Source organism: Aethalodelphis obliquidens, unplaced genomic scaffold, assembly GCF_003676395.1.
Source record: "Aethalodelphis obliquidens isolate GAN/ISIS:26980383/991018 unplaced genomic scaffold, ASM367639v1 scaffold102, whole genome shotgun sequence".
Taxonomy (NCBI): domain Eukaryota; kingdom Metazoa; phylum Chordata; class Mammalia; order Artiodactyla; family Delphinidae; genus Aethalodelphis; species Aethalodelphis obliquidens.
In genome coordinates, this window is record NW_020838046.1 from 2,059,813 (window position 1) to 2,086,607 (window position 26,795).

A 26,795-nucleotide genomic window follows, 5' to 3' on the forward strand; every position below is an offset into this window, starting at 1 on the left:
GGAATACAGTCCTGTTCATTTCCGTATGTATTGTCACAGCAGCAGAGTTCTGAAGTTTCCAGAGAGAAGGCTTAAGTAGTATAAGGCATTTTTCCATCGCTTTTTTCCCAACACCTGTATAACTTGCTCTATTCAATGGCACATTAGCAAATGTGATCAAGAAGAGGCGTGAAAAGTGTTTGTACATTTCTGGAATGCTGCAACTGAGACATGACCAAACCCCAGCTTACTGGCTGGATGTTGGGAGACACAGGACGAAATTCTTTCCATTGCATCAGCCAAGAGTGGAGAGAGAAACCAATGACCACCACCATCCGGGGAGCAAGACCACCCAGAGTCTACTGACTACCCTCTAGGGAATGAGACCACAGCGAGCCAGCCATAGCAGGGTTGGGGGGTGATGGAGGGGAGGACCATTGAGATCTGGCTCCCAGCTGAGGAGTGACAGAGCCAGTGTTTATGCTGTCACGCTTTAATGCCATCGTGTGCCTGGGCACTGTCGCATGTTTGTGACGTCACAGGTTGCGTGCTCTAGCCCTCGCATCCATGAGGCACTCCCACCTCATGGCTGCCGATCTGACCGGCCCTCGCACTGGGCCTGGAGAGTCCAGGACCCCGAGCCTCCTTCTGCTCCTGTTTCTCCTGCCTCACACCCAGGCTGCAGCCACGGCCCACAGGCACCCTGCCAGTGAAGGGGTCGCCTTTAGCCGTGATGTGGGTAGGACCCCTCCAAGCCCGGGTTGGCGGTGGTCCCTGCGGTGAATCCCGGCCTTCCTCCCCCCAAGGGTGGAGACCCAGTCTTCCGCAGCCCTCCCCCTTTTCCCTCCTCCCACTCACCCTCCTCGGCTTTGCCTGTGGCCAGCCCTGCCCTGGTGCCACTGCTACTCGCATACTCGGTCCTTCTTTCCTCAGCTTGTGGCCAGCGTCATAGGCAGGGGAGGATCATGGGAGGCGTGGATACCCTTGAGAAAAAGTGGCCGTGGCAGGTCAGTGTGCACTATGCAGGCTTCCACATCTGTGGTGGGTCCATCATTGATGAATACTGGATCCTGTCAGCCGCCCACTGCTTTGGCAGGTGAGTGGGCAGTGCTGGATACCATTCCCATGGAGGTCTAGGGCTGCACGACCAACCACGTGGGTCACATAGGACTGGGACTTCTTGGAGGCAGGGGAGAGAGTGGGACCCAGCACACAGCTCCATCCACTACAGTTTCTTGCACAGGGCTGAGGGCTCCTTTAGGGACATCAGCTCTTCCAGAAAGGTGTGGAACCACATAATAGGATGAGAGGTGAGGAGAGGAGCCACATCTTAGATGAGAGGAGAGAAGAGAGGACAAATCACAGGATGAGAGGTGATGAAAGAGTTATCTTCATTGGCAGCTCATTGTACATCTGACAAGCTCACCATCCTGGGCTGTCCAGCAGGTCTTGGTGGGTCCCTGAATCCTCCATGGGCTCAGGTCAGGACTTTGTTGGGAGCAATTCTGCCAGACAGTCAGGTCCCTAATGTGCTGGAAGGGCTTGCTTTCCACATCCTGGCTGAGAGCTTGGATACCCAGGCTGCCATGCTCCAGGACTCCCTGAGTCTGTGATCTCATGGAAGCTCCTCTTCCCAGGTTCAAAGTGCTCAAACCACTATGCCTTTGTCCTCTGTCCCTACAGGAACAAGGTCATTGAAGCATTTGATATGTATGTGGGCCTTGTGGACCTCAGGGTTGCAGGCAATCACACCCAATGGTTTGAGGTGAATAAGGTGATCATACACCCCACATATGAAATGTACCATCCTGTTGGAGGCGACATCGCTCTGGTGCAGCTGAAAACTCGCATTGTGTTTTCCGACTCTGTGCTTCCCATCTGTATTGCACCCCCAGATGTGACTCTTTCGAACCTTTCTTGCTGGGCTACAGGATGGGGATCCATCTCCCAACAAGGTAAGAAAACAAAGTGCAGGGTCAATCCCATTATTGGAGCTTGTGGAAGGGATGATGGCTCTATGACATTACAGGAGAGAACATGTTCTGTCCATTAAGGGGTTGCAAGTATCTGAGGACTGGAATCCCTATCCATCAATCGCTATCTGTTTCTCTGTCAATGTAGAATTTTGTTTTACTCCTGGCTGGCTTTGTTGTTTACAGAGAAGTAGTTACATCTACTTTGAGTGTGGAATGAATATTTAGTATACTGAGAACACAAATTTCCAAACATAGTTTTTCTTACGATTTTAAATTCAATTTAGAGATAATCTTTTTTTAACCTATGAAAAAACATTTTATTTATTCTAATTATCCATAAAAGCCTTGCACTTTCTTTCTAGGTTTAAATCTGCATAATTTAGAATTTTTATGGTTATTTAAAAGATTATTTTTAATTGCATTTGCTAATCAGACACAGCTGTTGATTTCTGTGCGTTGATCTTGTTTCCAGCCACCATATAGTACTCATTTATAATATTTTATCAGTTGATTATTTAATTGTTCTAGATTTTTTAATATCATATTTTCTTAAATATTGTTTCATCACTTCCTTTCCTATATTTTATCTTTTATTTATTTTTCTTATTGCAATGGTTAGAACCTCTAGTAGAAATGTTGCTAGGTCTACTTTTCTTGTTTTTTATTTTAATGGAAATGCTTCTAATGGTTTACTATTAAGTCTGTGGCTTGGTTTGGAGATTTCAGATTGATATCTTACACCAGTTTAAGAAAGTTTCATATCTGGTTTACTTAAGTAAAAAAACATTATTGCAGTTAAGTGGATATAAATTCAGATTAGAATGTTAAAACTTTAAATGTTAAATGTAGTCCCCATGGTAACCACAAAAGGAAATTAAGAAGGAATTTAAACATTTCACTACAAAAAATCAACTAAATGCAAAGAAGACAGGAATACAAGAAAATGAGGAGGGAAAAAAGCTATAGGTCATGTAGAAAATAAGTAGCAAAATGACAGAAGCAAGTTCCTCCTTGTCAGTAATTACTTTAAATGTAAATGGGTTAAACTCGCAAATCAAAAGACAGAGACCAGAGTTAGGGAGATATAGCCAAGATGGTGGAATAGGAAGACCCTGAGCTCACCTCTTCTCACTGGAGCACCAAAATTACAACTACTGATACAAAAACTATTGATGAGAAAGACTGGAATCCACCAGAAAAGGTTTTCTACAACTAAAGATATAAAGAAGGAACCACAAAGAGATGGATAGGAGGGGCAAAGTCATAGTATAGTCAAGACCTATACCCTTGGGTGGCTGACCCATAAACAGGAGAATGATTACAAATATGGAGCTTCTCCCCAAGGAGTAAAGGGTCTGAGCCCCACATTGGGCTCCCCAGTCCTGGGGTCATGCACCAGGAATATTTGGTTTTGGAGGCCAACAGGGCTTAATTTTGGGAGACCCAGAAAGCTGTGAGAAATAAAGACTCTTAAAAGGCACATGCAAAATCTTACATGCTCCAGGACCCAGAGCAGAAGCAGTGATTTGAAAGGGGCGTAGGTCAGACCCACCTACTGATCTTGGAGGGTCTCCCAGAGAGGCAGGAGGCAACTGGAGTTCACCCTGGGGACACAGACACTGGTGGCGCTATTTTGGGGAGCTCTTTCTACCACATGGACATTTGTGTTGACAAGCATTATTTTGGAATCCTCCATCTAGCTTATTAGCCTCAGAACTCAGCCCTGTCCTTGCCCACCAGCCTATAGTCACCAGTACTGGGACTCCTCAACTCTAGCAACTAGCTGGGCTGGATACAGGCCCATCCACCAATAGACAGGTTACCTTAAGACTTCCTGAGACAACAGCCACCACTGGACATGGCCCTGTCTACCAGATGGCTCAGGACCTGACCCCACATGTCACTGTGCAGGCAGTAGACCCAGGGCACACAAGGCCCTGCAGCCAGAGACACCAGGACACAGCTCCATCCACCAGTGGGGAGGCACAAGCCCCAGAAACCCCTGGGGCTTGTCCCTACTCATCAGTGAGCTGGCTCTGGCCTCAGGACCAGCCTCACCCACCGGTGGGTGGACAACAGGCCCAGGACAACTGCAGGCACACAGCCTACTATGGCAGGATCCAGCTTACCTTCCATCAAGCTGGCACCAGCCCTGAGACAAGCTGGGCCTGAGCACTGCCCACCAGCAGAGCAATACACAAGATTTGGGGCCCCTAGGATCTGCAACGAGAAACCCCAGGACCTGGCATCTGCCCACCAGTGGGCAGACACCAGGTCCAGATCTCCTGGCCACTGGCCCCACACACCACCAGGCGTATACCAGCCCCAGAAACACCACAGCCTTTCACCCCAGAAACAGCACAGCCTTTCACCCTATCTTGTAGAAAGCAGCCAACTCACCAGCAGACCAACACCAGCTCTGAGATATCTTGGACTCCTCAGCCAACCACCCTGGGATCCAGCCCCACTCACCAGTAGGCCAACACTAGGTCCAAGAATCTTGACCCCACAATCACCCACACCAGAACCTTGACTCTTTCCACGAGTGAGCCAGCACTAGCACCAGGACCCCACAGTGTTACTCAGGCAGCCACCTCATGACCTGGCACCAACAATCAATCGGCAGCCTCCGCACAAAGCAGGGCCTGGCAACCAATCTGACTGGGGGTCAGCCATGCCTACCAGACAGTCCTCAGAACTCAGCTTGCCACAGTAGGAGGACCCACGCAGCCCACATATGGGGCATCACTAGAGCATATAGCTCTGGTGACCAGAGGGGATTACACTGCTGGGATGCATAGAATGTCTCCTACAAAAGGCTATTTATCCAAGGTGGGAAAATGCAGTCAACATACCAGATGCATAGATATTAACACAGCAAATTAGTCAAAATGAGGTGACAGGGGAACATGTTCCAAATAAAGGAACAAGATGAAACCCCAGAAGAAGAACTAAGTGAAGTGGCGATAGGCAATCTACCTGATAGAGTTCAAGGTAGTGATCATAAAGATGACCAAAGAACTCAGGAGAAGAATGGATGAACAGAGCGAGCAGTTAGATGTTTTAACAAAGAATTTGAAAATATAAAGAAGAACCAAATAGAGATGAAGAATACAATGACTGAAATGAAAAATACACTAGAAGGAATCAACAATAGATTAGATGATGCAGAGGAACGGATCCGCAAGCTGGAAGACAGAGTAGTGGAAATCAATGAAGCTGAACAGAACAGAAAAAAGAAAAAATAGAGAGAAATGAGGATGGTTTAAGAGACCTCTGGGACAACATCAAGCATACCAACAATTGCATGATAGGAGTCCCAGAATGAGAAGAGAGAGAGAAAGAGGCAGAGAACATATGTGAAGACATAATAGCTGAAAACTTTCCTAACTGGGGAAAGGAAACAGACATCAGGTCCAGGAAGCACAGAGTCCCAAACAGGATCAACCACACCAAGACACCTTGTAATTAAAATGGCAAAAAATAAAGATAAAGAGAGAATATTAAAAGCAGCAAGGGAAAAACAAGTTACATACAGGGAACTCCCATAAGGCTATCAGCTGACTTTTCAGCAGTAACTCTGTAGATTAGAAGGGAATGGCATGGTGTATTTAAAGAGTGAAAGGGAAAAACATACAACTAAGAATAATCTACCTGGCAAGGCTTTCATTCAGATTTGATGGAGAGATCCAAAGTTTTACAGACAAGAAAACTTAAAAGAGTTCAGCACCACCAAACCAGCTTTACAAGAAAAGTTAAAGGGACTTCTCTAAGTGAAAAAGAGCCACAACTAGAACATGAAAATTATGAAAGGAAGAAGCTCATCAGTAAAGGCAAATATACAGTAAAGATAGTAAATCAACCACATACAAAGCTAGTAAGAAGGTTAAAAGATGAAAGTAACAAAACCATTTATATCCACAATAAGTAGTTAAGTAATACACAAAACAAAAAGAAGTAAAATATGATGTCAAAAACAGTAATCTTGAAGAAAGGGGAGTAAAAATGCAGTGTTGTTAAAATGCATTTGAAAATAAAAGATCAGCAATGTAAAATAATCATGTGTATATATAGAAGCATTATATAATGCTAACCACATGTTAACCACAAAGAAAATCTATAATAGATACATATATTTATACATCATTTATCTTGGAATATTTTGATTTCACCTTCATGTCTGAAGGATAGTTCTGTTGGATACAGAATTCTTTCTTGAAGGGTTTTTTCTTTCAACACTTTTGAGCCTGTTGTTCTACTGCCTCTGGCTTTCATTGTTTCTGGTGAGAAGTCAGCTATTAACCATACTGTTTATCACCATGTAATTGGTTGCTTTTCTCTTATTGATCTCAGGATTGTCTTTTGTCTTTGGTTTTCAGGAGTTTAATCATATTGTGTCTAGATGTGTATCTCTGTGTTTATCTTTCCTGAGGTTCAGTGAGATTCTCAGATATGAAGATTCTTTTTCATCAAATTCAGGATGTTTTGGGCCACATTTTCTTCAATTTTTTTTGCACTTCTCTCTCTCCCTCCCCCCCTCCCTTTATCTCTCTTTCCTCTCCTCTTCTCACCTCTCTCCTTTCCCCTCTTTCTGGCAGTCTTGTTACATGTGTGTTGATGTGCTTCATGGCATCCACAGGTCTCTAGGGTCTGTTCACTTTTCTTCACTTTTTTTGCTCTATTCTTTTTTTTAAATGAATTAATTTATTTTTGGCTGCATTGGGTCTTCATTGCTGCTCTTGGGCTTTCTCTAGTTGTGGTGAGCAGGGGCTACTCTTCATTGCAGTGTGTGGGCTTCTCATTGCAGTGGCTTGTCTTTGTTGTGGAGCACAGGCTCTGGGCACATGGGCTTCAGTAGTCGTGGCTCGTGGGCTCTAGAGTGCAGGCTCAGTAGTTGTGACACATGGGCTTAGTTGCTCCACAGCATGTGGGATCTTCACAGACCAGGGCTTAAACCCATTTCCCCTGCATTTGCAGGCAAATTCTTAACCACTGCACCACCAGGGAAGTCTATGCTCTGTGTTTTAAATTAGATAACTTCTACTCATCTAGCTTCAATTTCACTGATTATTTTTTCTGCTATCTCATATCTTCTGTTGATCCAACCTACTGAATTATTAATATTGGTTACTGAACTTTTCAACTTTAGAATTTTCATTTTATTCTTTTTTTTATAGTTTTTGTATTTCTGCTAAGATTCCCTATGTGTTGACTCATTATCATGATATTTTCATTTAACTTTTTTAATGTAGTTAAAAAAATTCTTTAAACATACTTATAACAACTGTTTTGAAATATTTATCAACTAAAATCAACACCTGAGGCCACACAGAGCTTCTTTATATTGACTTGTTTTTTCCTGAATATGGGTCATACTTTCCTATTTTTTGCATAGAATTTTTATTGTTGAAAATTGGACATACATAAAACATTGTAAGAACTTTGGATTCTGATTTTCCCTGAAGGTTTTGATTTCTTTTGCTTTGTTTTGAGTAATTTGCCTGGACTTAGTTTGCAGAATCTCTCTTGTAGTTGCTGAGGTCTGTGCTCATTTTTTATTCTTAATTCTTCTATTTATTATTTTTATTCTGTCTTCCTAAGTGTCACCACTGTGTCTTAATATCTCATTGGTTAGCCAATGATTTGGGCATCTCAAACTTCTAAGTCTTCCATCTTTGACAGTGGGTTTTGTGTGGAGGCTGGTGAACACATTTAGAGTCTGTGTGACTCTTGAGTCTGCCTCAGCTTTTACTTTTCACTGAGCTCACTTGTGCCTCCATGTTTATACATATAGTTACACAGTCATCCCAGGGATCAGTGGAGATTTATCTAGCCTTTCTATTGCTCTCTTATTTCCAGAGTCCCCATAAATTTCCATCAGAGACACTGTTCACCCCACCCAGAATGACAGTCTCCGACCAATACTGCTTTAGGTCTTCCTTGCTCATTTCCTACAAACCTAAATACTTTAAATGACAGTACAAAGTGTTGTTTTTTTCAGCTGTCCCCTCCAAATCAAGTTCTCTCCCTCTGGCAGAAAAACTGCTTTCCCAGCCAGCCCTACCAAGGTAAAACTACCACAGTGACAGAGCAGAGATAGAGGAGTGTCAAGAGTGGTGAAGCCCCAGACAACTAGGTCAGACTTTTGCCATTGTTACCCAAAGTTCTACCAGTTGTTCATGAATAAGCACCTCTCAAGTTTCCTTTGCTTTTGTTTGACCTATGGAGCCCTGAAATTTTTAAAAATAATTTTGTTCAGTTTTATACTTGTTTATTGGAGAAAGGGTTTGCTGACCTCTTTCCTCCATCCTAGCCAGAAATCTCATGTGTAGACTTATTTCTAAATTATTATTTTGTACTGTCTGTTTGCTGCTTTCTTTTAAATATTTTCCCTGTCATTCTCCCTTTCCAATAGACTGATTTCCTTTTTTTAAATTAATTAATTAATTTTATTTTGGGGTGTGTTGGGTCTGTTTCTGCGTGTAGGCTTTCTCTAGCTGCTGAGAGTGGGGGCTACTCTTCGTTGTGGTGCACGGGCTTCTCATTACAGTGGCTTCTTTTGTTGTGGAGCATGGGCTCTAGGCATGTGGGCTTCAGTAGTTGTGGCACACAGGCTCAGTAGTTGTGGCTTGCAGGCTCTAAAATGGAGGTTCAGTAGTTGTGGCACATGGGCTTAGTTGCCCCGTGGCATGTGGGATCTTCCCGGACCAGGGCTCAAACCCATGTCCCCTTCATTGGCAGGTGGATTCTTAACCACTGCGCCACCAGTGAAGTCCCTGATTTTCTATATTACTTTTTTACTGTCTACTGTTCTGCAAGTTAAATTTCCAATTTTGGGGCTTCCCTGGTGGCGCAGTGGTTGAGAGTCCGCCTGCCGATGCAGGGGACATGGGTTCGTGCCCCGGTCCGGGAATATCCCACATGCCGCGGAGTGGCTGGGCCCGTGAGCCATGGCCGCTGAGCCTGCGCGTCCAGAGCCTGTGCTCCACAACAGGAGAGGCCACAATAGTGAGAGGCCCACGTACCACAAAAAAAAAAAAAAAAAAAATTTCCAATTTTTAATCTTCTTGTAGCTCTTCTTAACTTTTTAACATGCACACCTGAACATACATGAGTTATGAACATATATACTCATGTATGTTCAGTTATACATGTTATCCAAAGGAAAAAATACCCTGTTTCATATATTTATATATATGAACATATATGTTTTATTATTTCATATGTTACTTCCATTTTGTATGTTACTGTTTTCCAGTATTTTCATTCCATCTTTTTTATACAATCAAGATTATTCTCTTTTATTGCTGTTTTATACAGCACATGCTTATCTGGCTTTATGCACATGTTAATCTAATTTCTTTATTCCTAGCATTATACTTCTTTCAATTAGGTTTACTTTCCTTATTTCCAAAGAATATGTTACAACTCTTAAACAAACAAGGATTAAAGGAGAAATCATGTATTAAATTAGAAAATATTTTGAGATGAATAAAAACAAAAACACATTACCAAAACTTATAGAATGCAGTGAAGTCAGTGCTCAGAGGGAAATTTATAGCTATACAAGAAGTCAGACCTCAAATAAATAGCTTAATTTTATGACTTAAGGAACTGTAAAAAGAACAAGCTAAACCCAAAGCTAGCAAGAGGAAGGAAATAATGAAGATTAGAGCAGAAAAAAATGAAATAGAGAATAGAAAAAATTAGAGTGAATGAAATAAAAGTTAGTTATTTGAATAGATTGACAAAATTAACAAAACTTTAGCTAGACTGACCACAAAAAAAAAAGATAAAGTACAAATAGCTAAAATCAGAAATGAAACAGGGAACATCACGACTGACCTTACAGAAATAAAAAGGATTATAAGATAATACTACAATGAATTCTATGTCAAAAAATTAGATAATTTACATGAAATGGGAAAATTACTATAACAGTCAAATTATCAAAACTGAATCAAGAAAAAATAAAATTTCTGGATAGATTTATAACAAGTAAAAAGATTTAATCAGTATTCAAAAACCTCTCAACAAAGAAAAGTCCAGGACCAGATGACTTCACTGGTGAATACTACCAAACATTTTAAGAAAAATTAACACCAATTATTTTCAGATTCTCCAAAAAATAGGAGAGGAGCTCATTCTATGGGGCTAACATTACGCAGACACCAAAGCCAGACAAAGATGCCACAAGAAAAGAAAATCACAGACCACTATCCTTCATGAATATATATGCAAAAATCATCAACCAATACCAGCAAACTGAATCCAACAGTATATTAGAAAGATTATACACTACAACAAAGTAGGATTTATTCCTGGAATACAAAGGAGGTTCAACACACAATAATTGATCAATGTAATATACCACATTAAAAAGTGGAAAAAAACCATATGATAATCTCAAATGATGGATAAAAAGTATTTGACAGGATCCAACATCCTTTCATAATTTAAAGAAACAGTCATAAAACTAGGGATAGGAAGATACTTCTTCAAGATGATTAAAGGCATTTATGAAAAACTCACAGCTAACATTATATTCAGTGAAGAAAGACTGAGAACTTACCCCTAATATCAGGAACAAGACAGGATGCTAATTTTCACCACTAGTGTTCTATGTTGTACCAGACTCTAGACAGATACATTAGGCAATAAAAAGAAATGAAAGGCATCCAAATAGGAAATGAAGAAGTAAAACTATCTCTCTTCGTAGATGACAGACAATAAACAAATTCAACAAATTTGCAGGGCACAAGATCAACACACACACACAAAATCAGTTTCTATACACATTAATGAACAATTGAAAAAGGAAATTAAGAAAACAATTCTATATCATCCAAAAGGAAAATTACCTATAAATAAATTTATCCAAGGAAGTGAAAGACTGGTATACTGAAAGCTACAAAACATTGCTAAAAGAAATTTTACAAGATCTAAATAAATGTAAAGACAAGTCACGTTCCTGAATTGGAAAACTTAATACTGTTAAGATGTCAGCACTCCCCAAAGTGATCTAGATACTCAGTGCAGTCTCTATCAAAATTCCAACATTTTGCAGAAATGGAAAAACTGATCCTCAAAATCCTACGGAATTGGAAGGGAACCTGCATTGCCAAAACAGTCTTGAAAAAGATCAAAGTTGAAAGACTCACACTTCCTGATTTCAAAATTTTCTACAAAGCTACAATAATCAAAACAATGTGGTACTGGCATAAGAATAGATATATAGATCAGTGGAATAGTATTGAAAGCCCAGAAATAAATGCATACATCTATAACCAATTGACTTTTGACAAGGGTGCCACTCCATTAAATGGGGAAAGAGTAGTTTGTTCAACAAATGATGGTGGGACAACTGAATATCCACATTCAGAAGAATGAAGTTGGACCCCCATCTCACACCATACACAAAATTTTAAATGGGTCAACAACCTAAAATTAAGAGTTAATATAAAACTCTTAGGGGCTTCCCTGGTGGCGCAGTGGTTGAGAGTCCGCCTGCCAATGCAGGGGACACAGGTTCGTGCCCTGGTCCGGGAAGATCCCACATGCCATGGAGTGGCTGGGCCCGTGAGCCATGGCCGCTGAGCCTGCGCATCCGGAGCCTGTGCTCTGCAACAGGAGAGGCCACAGCAGTGAGAGGTCCGTGTACCAAAAAAAAACAACAACAAAAAATCCTCTTAGAAGAAAACATAGGAGTAAATCTTCATGACCTTGGATTTGGCAGTGGAATCTTAGATATGCTTTGTCTTTTTTTTTTTTTTTCCGGTACGTGGGCCTCTCACTGTTGTGGCCTCTCCCGTTGCGGAGCACAGGCTTCAGACGCGCAGGCTCAGCGGCCATGGCCCACGGGCCCAGCCGCTGTGCGGCATGGGGGATCCTCCCGGACTGGGGCATGAACCCGTGTCCCCTGCATTGGCAGGCGGACTCTCAACCACTGTGCCACCAGGGAAGCCCAGATATGCTTTGTCTTAAACCTCATGTTTAAGAAATCACACAGCATGTATTCTTTTTTCTCTTTCCTTCATCCTGCTATTTGTGAGATTCATCCACATTGTTGTTCATATCAGTAGTCGTCTTGTTTTTCTGTCATTTAATCTTCCATTGTATCAACTTGGCAAAATTTCTTTTATCCATGTTCCTTTAGATAGACATCTGAGTTGTCCCCAGTTTTTAGGTCATATGAAAAAATCTACAACAAATATTATTGTATAAGTCCTTTTGTGAACATACGTACTTGCTTATCTTGGGGATATACTTGGTAATAGAGAATGTGTTGGCTATAGGGTGGGGTAATTTTAACTCTATTAGAAACTGCCAAACAGCTTTATAAACTGGTTGTGACTTTTTATATTCCCATCACCAATGTATGAGAGTGCTAGTTGCTCCACATCATTGCCAACACTTGATAGTATCAGTCTTTTTCACTTTAGCTATGCCGATCATTGTGTCGTGATAGCCTCTTGAGGTTTTATGATTTGTAGAATTTTTTATGTATTCTAGATACACGTACTTTGATAGGTATGTACATATTCTCTGCTAGACTATGGCTTGCTTTTTTTCTTTCATATGTAGGGTCTTTTGTATCCTGCTTATGAAGATTTGCTTATTGTAAGCTCATGAAGATAATTTCTCCATTTATCCTAGAAGCATTATGAGTTTAATTTTTACCTTTAGTTATAAGATCCATCTAAAATTAATTTTTTGCATGTGATGTGAGGAAAAAAAACAAGGTTCACTTTTTTCTATATTGATATTCACTTGCTCTAGAACCATTTGTAAAGAATATCGCCTTTTCCCACTGACCTGTATTGGCACCTTTGTCAAACATCTTGTGACCGTATGTGTGTGGGTCTACTTCCAGGCTTACTATTCTGCCACATGGATCTCTCCAGTACAACAGTGCTGTGTTTACCATAACTTTATGATGAGTCTGGTCTTAACACATCCTCCACAGTTGTTTCTCTTCTTCAAGATTATCATGAGCATTCTGGGTCCTTTGCGTTTCCATATGAATTTTAGAATTAGTTCCCCAATTTCTACAATAAACCTGCTAAGATTTTGAATGACTCATTGTTTTCCATGGCTCTTGGCACTGTTCTCTGAGATATCCTGCTCCTTAGCTACTTCTTAAAAGGGCCTTGAAAAATACCACATTGAGCAAATTTCCCAGCCTCTCCTGGGGCCCAGAGCCTTTTCGACATTTCGAACATCACACTACCTTTTAGCCCAGACTGGCAACACTTTTACATGAACAGGTCTTGAGCTGTGTGGTCCTGCTGGTTATGGCTGAGCTTGCCTGTGTATTTAATGGTTGTCTCTCTATGGGCTGGCCTGTGACAGTCTGAGCTGGAGTGCTAGACTCTGATTCATGCATCTTTCACTGTCCAGCAGGCTGCCCAGAAAATGTACACAGGCAGTGGTGGAGAAACACAACACCTTTTTTAAAACATCTTTTTGGAGTATAATTGCTGTAGAATGTCGTGTTAGTTTCTGCTGTATAGCAAAGTGAATCAGCTATATGTACACATATATCCCCATATCCCCTCCCTCTTGCATCTCCCTCCCATCCTCCTTACCTCACCTGTCTAGGTGGTCACAAAGCACCGAGATGATCTCCCTGTGCTATGCGGCTGCTTCCCACTAGCTATCTATTTTACATTTGGTAGTGTATATATGTCAATGCTACTCTCTCACTTCGCCCCAGCTTCCCCTTCCCCTTCCCAGTGTCCTCAAGTCCATTCTCTACATCTGCATCTTTATTCCTGTCCTGCCCCTAGGTTCTTCAGAATCTTTTTTTTTTTTTTAGATTCCATATATATGTGTTAGCATACAGTATTTGTTTTTCTCTTTCTGACTTACTTCACTCTGTATGACAGACTCTAGGTCCATCCACCTCACTACAAATAACTCAATTTCATTTCTTTTTATGGCTGAGTAATATTCCATTGTATATATGTGCCACATCTTCTTTATCCATTCATCTGTCGATGGACACTTAGGTTGCTTCCATGTCCTGACTATTGTAAATAGTGCTGCAATGAATGTTGTGGTACATGACTCTTTTTGAATTATGGGAGAAACAAAACACTTTTTGAAGCCTTTGCTTGCAACACTTCTGCTCAAATCCCATTGACAAAGCATGTCATGTGGCAAAATTCAGACCTAAGGACTGAGAAAATACATTACACCTCTCAACGGGAGTGACTGCAAAGACATATGGCAAAGGGCATATATGTAGGAAAGTATGGAGAATTGGATTAATTAATGAAATTCATCTCCCCTCAGTTTATAGTTTACTGCTTAACAGATAAACACTTAACATAGTATAACTCCATTTCCCCCTTCAATTCCTTATGCTATTGTTCTATATTTTTCTTCTGCACGCTATATTGACATTATTGTTGCTTTAAACCTTCAGTAATCTTCCAACATACTTTTCAATAGTCTCATTTTTAACCTCATTCAGGAAATGATTGACCCAACGCTCAAATTCAGTTTACTCTGAAACCAGGACCACTCATCTCCTAGCAATATTTCTCGTCCCCCAGGTTTATCTTACAAATCTCTGCACCCCAACCTCTGCAGGGGAACGGGGGGATGCACACCCACGATCTCTGTAGGCCCAGATCATATGAATTCTCCACGATATTCTCATTCTAGGAGACCTTTCCCAAGTTCATCCCAGTCCTCTCTCCCTTATCAGACATCCAGTGTCATTTCATATGTCTGGTATCTGTCTATCTTGCTTTCTTTGGCCATCAGGGGCAGAGGATGGGAGTCATCCTAATTCATGGTTCAAAAAACATTATTCATTGGTTCATACGTGATCCTCTTTATGTTTGTTTGTAATAATATAATGCATACCTATGTAAACATCTCTCAAATAGGGAAATTAGTACAGTGTAACTTGTATCTGCTTTATGATCCTGACCCTCTTGGGTCTTCTCATTTGAGGGAACTTCTTAGCACAAATCTTTTTTTTTTTTTACTGTGTTAAAATACACAAAATATAAAATTTACCACCTTAACTGTTTTTAAGTGTTCAGTTCAGTGGTGTTAAATACATTCACATTGGTGTGTATCCATCACCACCATCCATCCCCAGGATTCTTTTCATCTTGTAAATCTGAAACTGTATACCCATTAAACTCTCTCTCTATATATATATATATATTCTTTTTCAGATATTTTTCCATTACAGGTTATTATAAGATATTGAATATAGTTCCCTGTGCTATACAGTAGGTCCTTGTTTATCTATTTTATATATAGTAGTATATATATCTCAGTTTGTCTCCCCCCACCGCCACTATCCCCTTTGGTAATCATAAGTTTGTTCTCCATGTCTGTGAGTCTATTTCTGTTTTATAAATAAGTTCATTTGTATCATTTTTATAGATTCCACATATAAGTGATATCATATGATATTTGTCTTTGTCTGACTTACTTCACTTAATATGATAATCTCTAGATCCATCCATGTTGCTGCAAATGGCATTATTTCATTCTTTTTATGGATGACTAATATTCTACTGTGTATATATACCACATCTTCTTTATCTATTCATGTGTCAATGGACATTTAGGTTGCTTCCATGTCTTGGCTATTGTAAATAGTGCTGCTATGAACATTGGGGTGCGTGTATCTTTTTGAATTACTCTGGGTGATATGCCCAGGAGTGGGATTGCAGGATCATATGGTAACTGTATTTTTAGTTTTTTAAGGAACCTCCATACTGTTCTCCATAGTGGCTGAAGCCACCAACAGTATAGGAGTGTTCCTTTTTCTCCACACCTTTTTAGCATTTATTATTTGTAGTCTTTTTAATAATGGCCATGCTGACTGGTGTGAGGTGATACACCAGTAGTTTTGATTTGCATTTCTCTAATGATTAGCAATGTTGAGCATCTTTTCATGTGCCTGTTGGCCATCTGTATGTTTTCTTTGGAGAAATGTCTATTTAGGCCTGCAAAATTTCATTCCTTTTGAAGGCTGAATAATATTCCATAGTGTGCATACACCACATTTTGGTAATCCATTCATTAGTCAGTGGACACTTGGGTTGCTTCCATGTTTTAGCTATTGTGAATAATGGTGGTATGAAAATGGATGTACAAATAGCTATTTTAGCCCCTGCTTTCAATTCTTTAGGTATATACCCAGAAATAGAAGTACTGGGTCAAATGGTAATTATATTTTTAATTTTTTGAGCAACCTCCATTCTGTTTCTCATAGTAGCTGTACCGTTTTATATTCCCACCAAGAGTGCACAAGTGTTCCAATTTCTCCACATCCTTGCCAACCCTTGTTGTTTTCTGTGTTTTGATGGTAGCCATCCTTATGGGTGTGGAGTGGTATCTCATTGCAGTTTTGATGTGCATGTTGAGCATCTTTTCATGTGTTGATTGGCCATTCATATGTCTTCTTCGGAGAAATGTCTATTTGAATTCTTTGCCCATTTTGGAATCGGGTTGTTTGGGTTTTTTTGTTGTTGAGTTTTAGGAGTTTTCTATATATTTTGGATGCTAATACCTTATAAGATATATGATTTGCAAATATTTATTCCTAGACCATACGTTGCCTTAAAAAGGCAACTGTGGATAGTGTCTTTCGTGTACAAAATTTTAAAATCTTCATGAAGTCCAGTTTGTCTATTTTTTCTTCTGTTACATGTGCCTTTGGTGTTGTATCCAAGAAATCATGGCCAAGTCCAATGTCATGAAATTTTCATCCTATCAATATTTTTAAATCTATTGAGATTTAATTTGTGGCCTAAAATATGGTCTCTCCTGGAAAATGTCCCACGTGTACTTGAGGAAAATGTTTATGCTGTTGTTGGGTGGAATGTTTTGTATATGTCTATTTTATCTAGTTGGTTTATTGTGTTAAGTCCTCTGTTTCCTTGTTTATCTTATGTCTGATTGTCCTATCCATTATTGTGAGAGAGGTATAGAAGTCTGCAAATATTATTGTAGAACTTTCTATTTCTCCCTTGAATTCTGTCAGTTTTTGTTTCATATATTTTGATGTAAATATTTATAATTGTTATATCTTCTTGCTGTTTAGAGTCTTTTATTAATATGTAATGTCCTTCTTTGTCTCTTATAAACTTTTTTGATTTAAAAATCTATTTTTTTTTTTTTTTGCTGATATTAGAATAACCACTCCTGCTCTTTTTTGGTTACTATTTGCATGAAATATCTTTTTCCATTTTTTCACTTCAACTTGTTTGTGCCTTTGGATCTCAAGTGACTCTTGTAGTCATCATATAGTTAGGTCACGTGTTTTTAATCCATTCTGAAAATCTCTGCCTTTTGATTGGAGAGTTTAAGTCTATTTAGATTTAAAGTAATTATTGATAAGGAGGGACTTACTTCTGTCTTTGTGATACTAGTTTTCTATATGCCCCATAGCTTTTTTGTCTCTAATTTCCTGCATGACTATTTTTTTGTATTTAGTTGATTTTTTGTAGTAAAATGTTTAAATTTCTTTCCTTTTGTGTATATTTTATAGCTATTTTCTTTGTGATTATCTTGGGGATTACCTTTAACATTCTAATTGGAGTTTACAACAGCTTAACTTCAATGACATACAAAAACTCTGCTCCTTTAGAGTTCCATCCACAGCCAGTCTGGTTGTTGATGTCACAAAATTACATCTTATACATTTTGTGCTCCCAAACATAAACTAACAATTCTTTTAAATGCATTGGTCTTTTAAATCATGTAGAAAACAAAAAGTGCAGTTACAAAACATTGCTACAATAATATTGGCTCTTGGGGCTTCCCTGGTGGTGCAGTGGTTGAGAGTCTGCCTGCCGATGCAGGGGACACGGGTTCATGCCCTGATCCGGGAAGATCCCACATGCCGTGGAGCAGCTGGGCCCGTGAGCCACGGCCGCTGAGCCTGCGCGTCCGGAGCCTGTGCTCCACAACGGGAGAGGCCACAACAGTGAGAAGCCCACATACCGCAAGAAACAAACAAAAACAAAAACAAATAATATTGGCTCTTATCACTAACAATGTATTTATTTTTATCGAGATCTTCATTTTTTCATATGCCTTTAAGTTACTGTCTAGTGTCCTTTTTTTTTTTTACCTGCAGTACTCCCCTGAGCATTTCTTGCATGGCAAGTCTAGTGGTCACAAACCCACTCTACATTTGTTTATCTAGGAATTTCTAAGAATAGCTTGGTTCCTCCCCACTTTGGAGAGACACTTTTGCCAGATTAAAATTCTTGGTTTGACAGTTTTTCTCTTTTATCACTTTAACTATATCTGTCCATTGTCTTCTGGTCTCCAAAGTTTCTGATGAGAAATATACTGATAATCTTATTGAGGATCCCTTGTATGTGATGATTCTCTTCTCTTTTACTGCTTTCAGAATTCACTCTTGGGCTTTGGCTTTTGAAAGTTTGATTATAGTGTGTTTCAGTGTGGATCCTTTTGAATTCATCTTTCTTGGAGTTTGTTGAGCCCCTTGGATTTTTATATTTATGTCTTTCATTAAATTTGCAAAATTTTCAGCTATTATTTCTTAAAATACTCTTTCTGCCCCTTTATCTCTCTCTTCTCCTGGGACACCCATAATGTGTATGTTGCCTTCTTGATGGTGTCCCACAGGTCCCTTAGGCTCTGTTTGCTTTTCTTCCATCTTTTTTTTTGCGGTACGTGGGCCTCTCACTGTTGTGGCCTCTCCCGCCGTGGAGCACAGGCTCCAGACACGCAGGCCCAGCAGCCATGGCTCACAGGCCCAGCCGCTCCGCGGCATGTGGGATCTTCCAGGACCGGGGCACGAACCAGTGTCCCCTGCATCGGCAGGCGGACTCTCAACCACTGCGCCACCAGGGAAGCCCTTCTTCCATCTTTTTTATTTCTGTTCCTCAACCTCAATAATTTCTATTGTCCTATCTTCAAGTTCACCGCTTCTTTCTTCTGCCTGCTCAGAGCTGCCTTTGAATCCATCTAGTGAAGTTTTCATTTCAGTCACTGTACTTTTCAGCTTTGGAGTTCCTTTTTGTTTTGTTTTGTTGTTGTTGTTGCTTGCGGTACGCGGGCCTATCACTGTTGTGGCTTCTCCCGTTGTGGAGCACAGGCTCCGGACGTGCAGGTTCAGCAGCCATGGCTCATGGGCCCAGCTGCTCCGTGGCATGTGGGATCCTCCCGGACCAGGGCACGAACCCATGTCCCCTGCATTGGCAGGCGGACTCTCAACCACTGTGCCACCAGGGAAGCCCCTCCTTTTTGTTTTGTTTTTAGATTTTCTATCTTGGTTGATAGTTCCACTTTGCTCACACATTATTTTCTTGACTTTCTCCACATCTTTTAGTTCTTTGAGCATTTTTAAGACCATGTTTTAAAGTTTATCTAATATATCTGCCTTTATGTCTTTCTTAGGGACAGATTCTGTTAACTATATTTTTCCTTTGATTGAGCCGTTTCCTGTTTCTCTGTATGTCTTGTGGTTTTTTTTGTCAAACACTGGACATTTTAATCTAACAATGTGGTAGCTATGGAAATCAGATCCTCCCCCTTACCCAGGGTTTGCTGGGTTTAAAAAAATTTGTGTGTGTTAGTGATTGTTGTAGGCTGTCTCTGTGCAGAGGACCAGTCTGAGGTTGAGATCTTATGTTTTTTCTGAACCTTTACCTGGGCATGCATGGTTACTTTCTAATTTTCCCCATATATTCAGTTGCTTTTGAATGTCCTAGTCTTTAATGTCTGGATCTCAAAAACAGAAAAATGAAGGGAGAAAAGGGCCATGGCCCCATAAATTCCCTAGAAGTCACTTCATCTGGAGCAGGAGGTGCTTGTGACAATTGGGAGAGATGCAACAACAATGGCTGCCTCCCTCTTTGTGTGTACCTCTGTGATCAGAACAGCAATCAAAGCACAGATCCCCAATATACAGAGGACAGGGTCTTCTTTGCTCACCTTGGCTCTCACATGCTGTGTGCAAGCTCTCCAGGAATATGTGTACAGCCGCCTGTCCCAGGGGTGGGGGTTTGTAGCTGTTACTGTGCTAAGAGCTGAAATTGACTAAAGTTGACTGCAATTTACCCTCCAAGCCTTCAACAGATTCTAGAGTTCCAAAATACTTACATCAGACAAATTCTGCCAGTGCAGTTGTCCTGGTGGGAGACAGATTCCGTGTTTCCTGCTTGGCCATCTCCCAGGATCCTCTCCACAAATCTCTCACAGACAATCATGGTATATACATGGATTCCGGGGCATAGAATCCACTACCCCTCAGGAACTAATGCCACAGATTGGGAAGGTTGGACCTAAATAAAAGAATGGCAGGTTCCATTCTCTTCTAGCTGGAAGCTGCCTTTATATATCTTCTCATCCTGTATGAGACCCTGGGCCTGACTTACCCTTCATTCAAGATACAACCACAGCATTATGGCCTTCCCTCAGCAGAACTCAGTGAGAGAACCATCTAGAATGCAAGAACATGCTCTAGGATGCACAAATCAAAAGTGGTCCAAGGGCTTCCCTGGTGGCGCAGTGGTTGAGAGTCTGCCTGCTGATGCAGGGGTCACAGGTTCATGCCCCGGTCCGGGAAGATCCCACATGCTGTGGAGAGGCTGGGCCCATGAGCCATGGCCGCTGGGACTGCGCATCCGGAGCCTGTGCTCCACAACGGGAGAGGCCACAACAGTGAGAGGCCCGTGTACTGCAATAAAAAAAAAAGTGGTCCAAGTAACCCTAGGGCCACCTAATGCAGTTTTGCAGTTTCTCAGTCAAGGCCAACAAACCAAAAATAACTAGAAAATAGCCCCATCTTTATTTAGGTCGCTTAGATAACATTACATGCGTTCTGACTTCAATACAATACATATTTCTTCTTTATTTCCCTCTTCTCCTATTCCACACCAGCAAACCTCTGAAAATTACCAACAAAAAGAACTCTCTGACACTCAGCTCACAAGACCACACTGTTTCCCACTCACTCACCTCTTCTTTGAATGTTCTTCAGTGAGCTTCTCTGGTCTTTTTTTTAGCTTTTAGGATTGTTTCTTTTTCTTATAAACATTCGTGAAACTCTCAAATCAATACATTTAACATTTTCATCATCTCAAAAAGTTCTCTTACTGCTTTGCAGCCAAACTCTTTCTTCTAAGGTAAGTATTGTTCTCATTTCTGTCCCCATTAATGAGTTTTATATTTTTGGACTTTATATAAATGGAGTTACAGTACTCTTTTGCTCAATATACTCTGTAAGATTTATTCATGTTTTGCATGTATCATTAGTTCCTTTTTGATTATTGTTGAGGAATATTTAATCACATAAATACCAAAATTCATTTGTCTATTCTTCTGTTGACTGACATTTGGGTTGCTTCAGTTTGGGGCTATTGTGAATAAAACTCTTATGAACATTCTCTTACAACTCTCTCTACATATGTGCTTTCATTGCTCTTGGGCGCATACATGACAATGTGTTTACTTATTTATGCAGTTCTGAGAAACTACAAAGGATTTCCCAAAATGTATGTACAATTTTACACTGTCAGCAATGAATAAGAGTTACAGATCTCTTTGTCTGAAGAAGTCTTTATTTTACCTTCAGTTTTGAAAGATAATTCTAGATACAGAATTCTGGGTAGATGGTTTTCTGGTTTTAATTTGCTTTGCAAGAGGCTGCTTCATTTTATTCTGGTTTGCATAGTTTTTGATGATAAACTTGTAACTCTTATTCGTGATATTCTGTATGAAATATTTCCCCACCCTCCCTGTCTTCAGGCTTTTCCTTGACTTTTTTTCTCAGCCATTTGACTATGATTCTTTCTTTCTCTTTCTTTCTTTCTTTCTTTCTTTCCTTCTTTCTTTCTTTCTTCTTTCTTTCTTTCTTTCTTTCTTTCTTTCTTTCTTTCTTTCTTTCTTTCTTTCTTTCTTTCTTTCTTTCTTTCTTTCTTTTCCTTCCTTCCTTCCTTCCTTCCTTCCTTCCTTCCTTCCTTCCTTCCTTTCTTTTCTTTCTTTCTGCCATGCGGCCTGCAGGATCCTATTTCCCTAACCAAGGATTGAATCCATGCCCCCTGCAGTGGAAGGGCAGAGTCCCAACCACTGGACCACCAGGGAATTCCATTGACTATGATGTTTCTAAGTGTATGTGTTTGCTTGTTTTATTCTGGCCTGGGGCTCTCTGAACTTCTTGAATCTCTGGTTATTATAGTCTTTAATTTTGGAAATTTCTTGGCCATTATATTTCCACATATTTCTTATCCCCTGTACTCTCTTCTTCTGGGAATGATTCCACATATGTTACGCTGCTATTGTCCCACAGCTCATAAGTGCTCTGTTTTGCTTTATTCCCCACTCTTTTCCTTTTGTGTTTCAGCATGGGTAATAGCTATTAACCTATCTTCACATTAATTGATTTTTTCCTCATTTGTGTCCAGTCTGTTGATACACCCAATGAAGTAATTTTTTAATCTCTGATAATGTGTATTTCTGGCATTTCCAATTGGTCCTTTTTTTTTTTGTAGTTTCCATATCTCTGCTTAAATTCTTCATTCTTTTCATGCTTGTTGTTTACTTCTTAATAATTTCTTCAACATATTAATCATAGTTATTTTAATGTTCCTTAAATATACTTTCAACATTTTGGTCATCTCTGGGCCTGACTGTATTCAATGTTTTATCTCTTGACAGTGGGTCCAGTGTTTTATTCCTGCCTTCCCCATACCTTTGTGTCTGTGCATGTGTGTGTGTATATATGTGTATCTTTTCATTTTTGGTTGAATGTTAGACATTATAGAAGAATATTTAGACTAAAGTCTCTGTACCCCAAAATAGGCATTCCTCTTCTTCTGCCAAAGCATTAGTAGGGTGGGACAGGGCTGATTCAGGCTAGTGAGAACTTGAGCTGGGTTGTGGCTTCTGTTGTTGCTCTTACTGACTTCAGAGCACCAGAGGCCTCATGTCCCTCCATGGTGGGCTGCTGCAATGTTGTGCTCTGTGTGAGACCTGGGGTGTTTCTCTGTTCCTGCTTCACCCTTCACTTCACATCTCTGTACATCCACAGCACATTTTGCCTGCTCTCCAGAAGAAAATTGCTGTTCTTGGTATTCATTACTAGGCTGCTATTGAGAAGGAGAAACTTGATCCCCTGACCCAGCCTCAGCCTCAGGCAGAGCTGTAGGTCTTAGATTTGGAAATGGACCTCTGTGCACCACTACTCTACCTTTGGGGCAGCTAAGCTCTGCTTTGTATCTGTGATGGTTCTGAGAGAATCTAGACCCTGCCCTCATGTTAGCAGACCTCTCGTATTACTGATGTGGGCTCTTGGCACCTCAGATTTTCCAGGGATGTAGGGCTTGTTTCTACTCTTCCTCCAGAATAGTCCACCTGTACCAGGTCCTGAGGGCAGGAGTATGTGGTGGCCCCCCACACACAACCAGTAGAAGGCTTCTGCTCCACATGTGAGTAGGGGAGCAAGCTGTGTTCTTACAGGTCCCCAGTGGTAGTGGTCATTTTCTGAACACCTGCACTGAGGTGCCCTCTCTGTGGACCCCTGCCGTGCCCCAAGTATATTTCATGAGCTGCTAGTGGAGACCTAAGGGAAAGACCTACCAGTGAGTGCAATCCTCCTCTTGTCTGATTTCTCATCATTCTGAACTGGCACACTAGCCCACAATTGAAGAACTCATTGAAATTACAGCTAGCTGACTTCTCCCTTCCACTTCTGTGATACACCTCTTCCTTTGTGCTGTGCTAATAATTGTGCAGAGCTCATCATTCTGGCCCTCTGTCCACCTGGTTCCATGTGGGCCTTGGCATCTGTGTAAGGGATATTTTACCCTGCATCTACACTGTTTTCACTCAATGTCTTGGTTGCTCCACAAGACTCTCCACTCTTGACTCTGGGAACTGTGAAGTCTAACCTGGCCATTCTGCCCTTCCTGTGGAATTGTACATTCTGCACACATGGCTCGGGGTCCAACGGCAGACTTGGGGCACTGAGGCCCCCTGTGTTCCCTCTAGGGTCCTTCTCTCTGGAGCACCCTCCTTCTGGCATCTGCCTTTGCGGATTCCAGCTGCCTGTGCTCCTTCTCATGCCACAGCCTGGAGTGTGCCCCAGGCAGGATGATGGGGCCCTTGTAGACCTTGCCTCATCTGTTCTCTTTGCTCAGGGGCCACAGCCCTGCCCTGACTCAGGTCCAATGGGAAATAATTGCCTGCTGGGTAGACATGTTTACTGCTAGCTTCTGGTAGAGGGAAGTTCACTCCCAGTCACCCCACTGTGGGCACAATGAAAGGCCTCAGGTAGATTTTTAGCTGGCTTAGTAGTTAAAAGTATTTCCTAACTGCATTTCACTGTGTTGCTTCTCCAGCATCCCCCACCCTGAGTTTTTTGACTCCTTCTATTGCTCTGCATTCCTATTTGCAATCATCTAATTCTTCCATGGCTCCTCTCCTGATATTAACTTGCCAACACAGCAGCAACCGCAAACACTGCTGATATTCTGCTTCCCATTTTCTTCCTTCGAGGTACACATTCGTTAGCTCTAAAACTGATTCCGCACCTACCGCAGGCTATGCCATCCCCAAATACATGCCCCCACTTGATACCCAATCGTTTGAGTCTTTAACCTGTGAGAACAGCTCCTTTCCAGGTAGAGCAGGCCCACTTGCACATTGGTCAGGAAAGTGCAAGTTTTCTGGGAGCAATTACTATATCCATTGGCATAGACAAGGACACATGGAGTGACAACCCACAAAAATTGGAGGCTACTTTCTTGCACACACTGTGTCATGTGCTCACTCTCACCCAGGGGCTCAGCTGATGGAGCTGTTTGCACTTGAGCCACGGCAATGGGAATGTAATGGGCTGAACCAAGTCCTGGCTCTTACATCTCTCTTAGGAAGTGTCATGTGACATATGTTTAAACTTTATTGACCAAAGCCTGAGTCCCCATTGCAGAGAAAGGAGCCATGTGGAGGGTGGGAGTAAGAGAAGGAACTCCAGTGTGAGCCCACTAGGCCTTGGGGCTTGGTGTGCCCTGTGGAACAGGTGTGAGAAGACCATTCACTGGGCCTGCACTCCTTTCTGACAGGAGACACTTCAGACAAGCTGCAGGAGGTGCAGCTGCCTCTGGTCCCATTGCCCCTATGCCAGATGCTCTATGGACACACGTCCTACATTCTGCCGGACATGCTGTGTGCCGGGGACCTCAGGAACATGAAGACTGCTTGTGAGGTACAACCCACTGTGGGGGCGGGAGGCTAAGCCCAGGGATTTCAGATCTTCCATCTGCTTTAAGCCCGGGGCACTTCTGCCAGTTGGGTAGGTGGTCCCAGACCACCTGGCTCCTGTGGGGATCAGAAGTACATCTCCATGCAGCCATGGGTTGAGTGGGAAGCCACAGGGTAGCTTATGTGCAAATGGAACACAGGCCTCAGTCAGGCCCTGTGGACCCCAGTGCTGGCCAGAGCAGCCCAGGGCTCCACGTCTGCCCAGGGGCCATGCCTGCTGACTCTCACTCCATAGCACCCACCCTCTACTTGCAGGACAATGCAGTGAACACTGCTTGCCTGCAGCAGGGCCTCTTCACTGACAAGGTGGGGCTGCATGAGTGGCAGGATCCTGGCCCCATCCCACAGTGTTGGCACTGGGCCACCCTCATGCAGGAGGCCCCAAACTCCCAGTTCACAAGAAACTCCTCTTTTTTCCAGGGTGACTCTGGGGGCCCACTTGTCTGTGAATTCAACAGCACCTGGATGCAAATTGGAGTAGTGAGCTGGGGGCGTGGTTGTACATACCCTATGTATCCTGCAGTTTATGCCCGAGTCTCCTTTTTCTCAGAATGGATTCGTTATCACATAGAAAACACACCCTTACCTCTTCAGCCACTCCCTACCCTCTCCTCCACTCTGGGGGCTGCCATCAATGTCCTTGTGACTTCACTGGCTGTCCTGTCAATGTTGTAAGGACCACAGCCCTCATCCAGCTTCTTCATGGCTGCATGCCTCTGTTCCTACCCAGCTCCAGCCGAAGTCTTCACACACCTGAGCAAGGTGTGGGCAATCAGCCAGGCCCACATGCGAGGTCCAAGAGGAGGCTGACCAGGGCCACACCCAGGAAGGCAGAGGCTGGTCTCATCACAGAAGGGCAGGGGTACATGGGAGAGCAGAGCACATTGGTTGAGTGCTCTGGGCACCTGAGATTTGGTAAGATATTAAATATTTACAAAGCAAGTGTCCCAGAAGTCTTATGTTCATCTTTCTATCCAGAGTGCAGGCTCCCTCATGCACACAGAGTATGTTCATCACCCTGCCTTATCACAATGACAGGCAGAAGGGTGAGAGGAGAAGGATAAACCAAACTGCAGCATCTCTGGAAAGGATAGCCATACAAACCCTGGTGTCTGGATATAGAATCCAGGGTGTGACCAAAGCCAGGGCAAAGGGAAGGTCGTCATCTTAAAAACTTAGACCTATCAATATCAAAGAGTTTTAAATATTCAAACATCTAATTTGGAAAATGGAAAACATGAGCTGAGAGTCGGCACACAAAGGAAACTAAAAAAGATAAAAGCAGAAATAAATAGCCAAACATCAGAAAACACTAAAACTAGCATTTTAGAAATATAGATTTTGAAAAAAAATCAAGAAGTAGGAAAATAAATCACGAATATAATCAAGATATAATGTGAGGGGACTTCCCTGGTGGTGCAGTTGTTAAGAATACGCCTGCCAATGCAGGGGACACGGGTTCGATCCCTGGTCCGGGAAGATCCCACATGCCGCAGAGCAACTAAGCCCGTGTGCCACAACTACTGAGCCTGCACTCTAGAGTCTGCGAGCCACAACTACTGAGGC

The 26,795-nt window shown here is 41.8% G+C and overlaps 1 protein-coding gene across 1 annotated transcript; it reads left to right on the forward strand.

The window, feature by feature from the left end:
• Positions 1-546: 546 nt before the first annotated feature.
• Positions 547-26,162, forward strand: PRSS38 (serine protease 38). Its single transcript, XM_027096431.1, has 5 exons — positions 547-718; positions 913-1,075; positions 1,663-1,934; positions 25,031-25,173; positions 25,650-26,162. The coding sequence occupies exons 1-5, from the start codon at positions 547-549 to the stop codon at positions 25,902-25,904; spliced, it is 1,005 nt and encodes a 334-aa protein (XP_026952232.1). The 3' UTR covers positions 25,905-26,162.
• The last annotated feature ends 633 nt before the right edge of the window (positions 26,163-26,795 follow it).